General features: G+C 36.9%; 1 protein-coding gene across 1 annotated transcript; it reads right to left on the minus strand.

The window, feature by feature from the left end:
- Window positions 1–2,343: 2,343 nt before the first annotated feature.
- On the minus strand, window positions 2,344–4,414 carry LOC105926391 (serum amyloid P-component-like). Its single transcript, XM_012862696.3, has 5 exons — window positions 4,360–4,414; window positions 4,152–4,206; window positions 3,895–3,997; window positions 3,503–3,794; window positions 2,344–3,383 (listed from the first exon to the last, which is right to left on the minus strand). Exons 2-5 carry the CDS (start codon window positions 4,204–4,206, stop codon window positions 3,165–3,167), a joined length of 669 nt encoding a protein of 222 aa, XP_012718150.1. The 5' UTR covers window positions 4,360–4,414; the 3' UTR covers window positions 2,344–3,164.

The following is a 4,414-nucleotide window of genomic DNA, read 5'->3' on the forward strand; positions in this document are numbered from 1 at the left end:
GGAGACACTCACGCAGACAGGAGAGGCAATCAGAAAGATTTATTGACATAAATCAGAAAAAGTTATTTGGTGCTTGGATCCCCGCATACATACACCTAAACTGATGTCCCACTGTAGAGACTGTTTTGGACTTTTCCTAAACCCTGTATCAACACCCTTATGGAGTTTCTAGACAATGGACTGAAATAATTATAGTTCACGATTGTGTGCACTGTAAATACTGTAACTTTTCCTACGTTCAGTTTATTAGATTTCACTTCTCTTGCACTCCAGTTTATGTCTGGGTTTACCCCCCTTCCCTGTACAGTTAAGTTTAACTCTTCTAATAATCAATCCAATAGTAGCTATATTTCATTAAAGGAAAAAATAATAATAATGACACCTAGTGGTTAATATTGGAACGACACATAAACAATGCCCGCCATTTACCCAACGTTCCTGCAGCTATGAAATTCCACTGAATCTTTACTTACACAGGACAGGTACATAATGTTGCATTCTGTTCTATTTCTGGTCCACTTCTCTTGCTAGCTTCCGTGTTTGCAGGCTGCTGCTCATTTGGCAAGATACAATACTAAATGCTGCACTCTGTTTTGGGAACTCATGTTCTGCTCAGGAACTAGGAAGTAAACACGGGCTGCACTCTGAAATCAAGTAGTTCTGATCGTACCTCTGGGCTTGAAAGGAGAAAAACTTGACTAAGATAATGTTGATGGAGAGGACCGATTGCTTATAGGGAATGTTACTTCCATCCCAGGTGGCAAATGAGAATGATTTTGGTTGATTTTACACTAAATATCTTATTTATATCTCCTTTAACATATATCACACAGTATTTATCTAATTGTCTAACAACAATTTACTTTTTAAATTTGCATCCAAAGGCATGGAAATACCAATCCCTGCCGCTTGGTCAGATGATTGGTCTGCCCACACCCCACTCTGTCCCTTGAGTTCCGGGGGTATCACCTTATCTATTGGTTGCCCAAAATGCCCATCATTCTAATTCTCTCAAATAAAGCCAATGTGCGTGCATGTTCTCTGCTAGTTTCCACAAGCTGGCTGTGCATGCCCACTTCTAGTGTTTATATATCCAGTTAGCTTAGGTGTTAGCCGTTCATTGTAGCTCTGCTGCTCTCACCATGTACTTTGAAAATGGCTGAGAGTTGCAAGAAGCAAACTGGTCTTATTTCTATTTTCTGAGGCCTTTCTCCTCGTAAACTTATAAGACAGAGTGTATTTGGAAAAATTTTTCAAGCCATCCTCCTGAGGAATGCAGGTATTCAAAAAGGCACTTACTTAGGTTTTTTTTTGCCTACCCTACCTTTAATCGGAAAGTTGGTCCATACAACAAGGACTTTCACTATATTTCTGCTTTCTTCTCAATTTTAGTACAATTATACAAAAAGGGAAGATATAAATGTTTTTCTTGTTAATCTGCATACATACATACATGTTTCTACAAAAAAAGGAAGGAATAACCTATATCAGGAGTAACCATATCAGCTTTATGAAAAAAATAAAATAAAGCACATTGGTTGCAGCCTAAAGGTATGTTCAAACCGAATGTGAACATAGCAAATTTTTAGTGTTGATCGCCTGCCGTTGATCATTTGACATTTCTCGCACAAAACAATTTGCATTGACATTGCAGCAAATTTTTGCCCGACTCGCATCACTGCATCTTCAGATAGGAGGAGCGTCTATCCACTTGCCAGTTCCTCCTCTCTGTTCATCTAACTGTGGTGGACATAGATTTTTTTTAGCAAGTGAATGTGCTGTATGTAATGTGTAAAGCTGTAAAATGGCGTCGCGCCCCTGGATCTGCCAGATGCCCCAGAGAGACACACCTGGTATGGTGAGTACCACCACTTGCAGCTGTGTCTGGATGACTGTTGCATCAGCGGTCTCTCCAGGATCCAATATCTACCAATCTTTGGGATACGAGGGACAGGTGTCTTCGGTCAGTAAATACATATTTGCGTAAAAGAAATATAGCCTATTTGTACTGTGTAAGTATGTATATTATATATGAAAAATATTTTAATGCTTAAATCAAATCAAATCCCTTAATGCAATGCGAATTGACAGAAAAGTCCAGATTGTTGACCTCAAGTAAGACAGCACAGCAACATAAACTGTCTCAGAAGAAAAATAAGGCAATGTCCCAGAAAGAAACAACTGTCACACACGCACACACACATACATATATATATACATATGTGTGTGTGTGTGTGTCAAACATGCCTTATACACATGTTTGACAGAAGGAGAAACTTCAACAACAAACCTTTAACAAATAATTTAGACATTAAGAATGAAATCAGACTTGCACCAAAGACGTATTTATAGACAGTTTTATCCAACGTGTGTTTATTTATTTTTATATTTTTTAATATGCTAAATTGAATTACATAAACATAAGGAAGAGCAGCAGCAATGCCAGTACTCGCTTCCCTAGGCTAACTTGGATGCTATGGGTACAGCAAATAGCAATTTTTTTTTTTTTAGAATTTCGCTGGTCTACCTACCTTAACAGATGTATTTACTATTTTGATTTAAACAGACATCATATACAATTATACGATATGTGCATCATTTATGTAAATACAGCGGTAGACAACCTTACACAAATTAACATTATTGGTAATATATTATGTATTATGCCATTTAATTAGGTGTAAGAGTTTTAAAGTGCTGTATGTTACAACCAGCAAGACTTTGCTAACATAAAGATTCACAATTCAAAAATAAGCTTTTAATCCCAATAAAGAAGAGCCCAATGTGTTACCTTTCTGCTTGGTTAAGTATTCAACATAAGAGCTGTAAAATCTGATCTACCTGATATAAAGTCAGGAGCTAGAAATGTCTCTCCTTTCCATGGATATGGAGAAAATGAGAAATAAATCTGATGAAGACAAGGCATAATATTCAACTGCCAAAGAAAAACAAGTAATGATTGTGTAAATGGTGTCAATGGACCATATAAATATGGAAGCCTCTGTACAATGTTGCTTGAATTCAATTATTCGGTTAAGTAATATTCCGCAGTTATAATTTGATTAAATTATTATACTTTTTCTCCCCCATTTTGTTTATATTAGAATAACATCTACCACTTACTGGCAAGACTTGTTTAGACATGCCTTTTTTGTGTATTGGCTCTAGTGGCAGGTCATTTGCCTGTCTTCTATCAACACTCTTCCAGTAACATCAAACGTCAGGGCCTTCCAGTTCAGCACATTCCCTGGAGTGAAATTCAAGTTATCCACATAGTTCTGGATCTCACAGGGAGACAAGATGTAGTTCCACATGTGAACATCGGTCATCATGCCAGTAAAAGATTGTTTGGTGTCAAAGGAACCAGCATAACTGTCCTGTTCCTGAAAGTAAAAAACATAATTTCAAAATTTCAAAATAAATAAAACTATTACATACATATGAACTTAAGCTACTTCAACTATTACTTTTTACTACATTAATATTAATATAATAAATATACCTGTCCTAGGACAACAATCGGTTTACTGATCTGCGATCCACCGAGGTACTTCTTGGCTAAAGGCTGTCCATTAAACCACAGCTGGCCTAATCCAGAATCAGCGTCCCACGTTGAACAAACAGAGTGCCATGTATTCAACTCATACCTCAGTGCTACATATTGTACTTTGTGATCGTTCACATGGAAATCAATTGTATCGGCAGCTGACTCTTTAAATATCAGAAAGCCATTATTTGAGGATGGTGTGGCCAGAGAAAATAGGCTATGGGCTCTCTGGAGGTCTGTAAAGGACCTATAAAACAAAACAAACAAACAAAAACAAAGGTACAGTTAATACAGGTTATGTTGCTTTAACCTCAGGTTTCTTCATGCAGTTTATCTTGTAACAATACCTCAGACAGACTGTCACCGCATTTAAATTGTGTGTGGATACATTCAGCTTCACGCTAGCGGTGTTGGTTTCTTGTGGAAATGTAAACATTTTTCCTGACAGATCTATAAAAAGACATTTAAAATATTTTAAGCAGAAAATTTGACAAACTTAATATTTCAGCCACATGTTTTCATTAAAAACATGCATATCTGGAAGTATCAAGTTCAAAATTTCTCGTTATTTTGCTCTGTTAATAGAGGAACGTATGTGCCTTACCCTGCGGACTTGCAGCGCAGGCTGTCAGCATCACAAAGAGGAGCAAAGCCGACATCTGGTAAAAAGTCCAACAAAAAAAAACACTGAGTTTTGATTCTTGGATTACACCTCTGTCACAGCACTTTTTAGTTTTTATACATTTTCCTACTTGGTAGCTAAGGAGCATGCATTTAATTTATTTTATTGTATTTTGCAGCAGTGATCTTACCTTTAAGTCAAGGTTGGCTCGTGGTTATGTTGAAATGGAGCTGTGAGTTTTTATA

The sequence above is a fragment of the Fundulus heteroclitus genome, chromosome 3 (assembly GCF_011125445.2).
Source record: "Fundulus heteroclitus isolate FHET01 chromosome 3, MU-UCD_Fhet_4.1, whole genome shotgun sequence".
Taxonomy (NCBI): Eukaryota; Metazoa; Chordata; class Actinopteri; order Cyprinodontiformes; family Fundulidae; genus Fundulus; species Fundulus heteroclitus.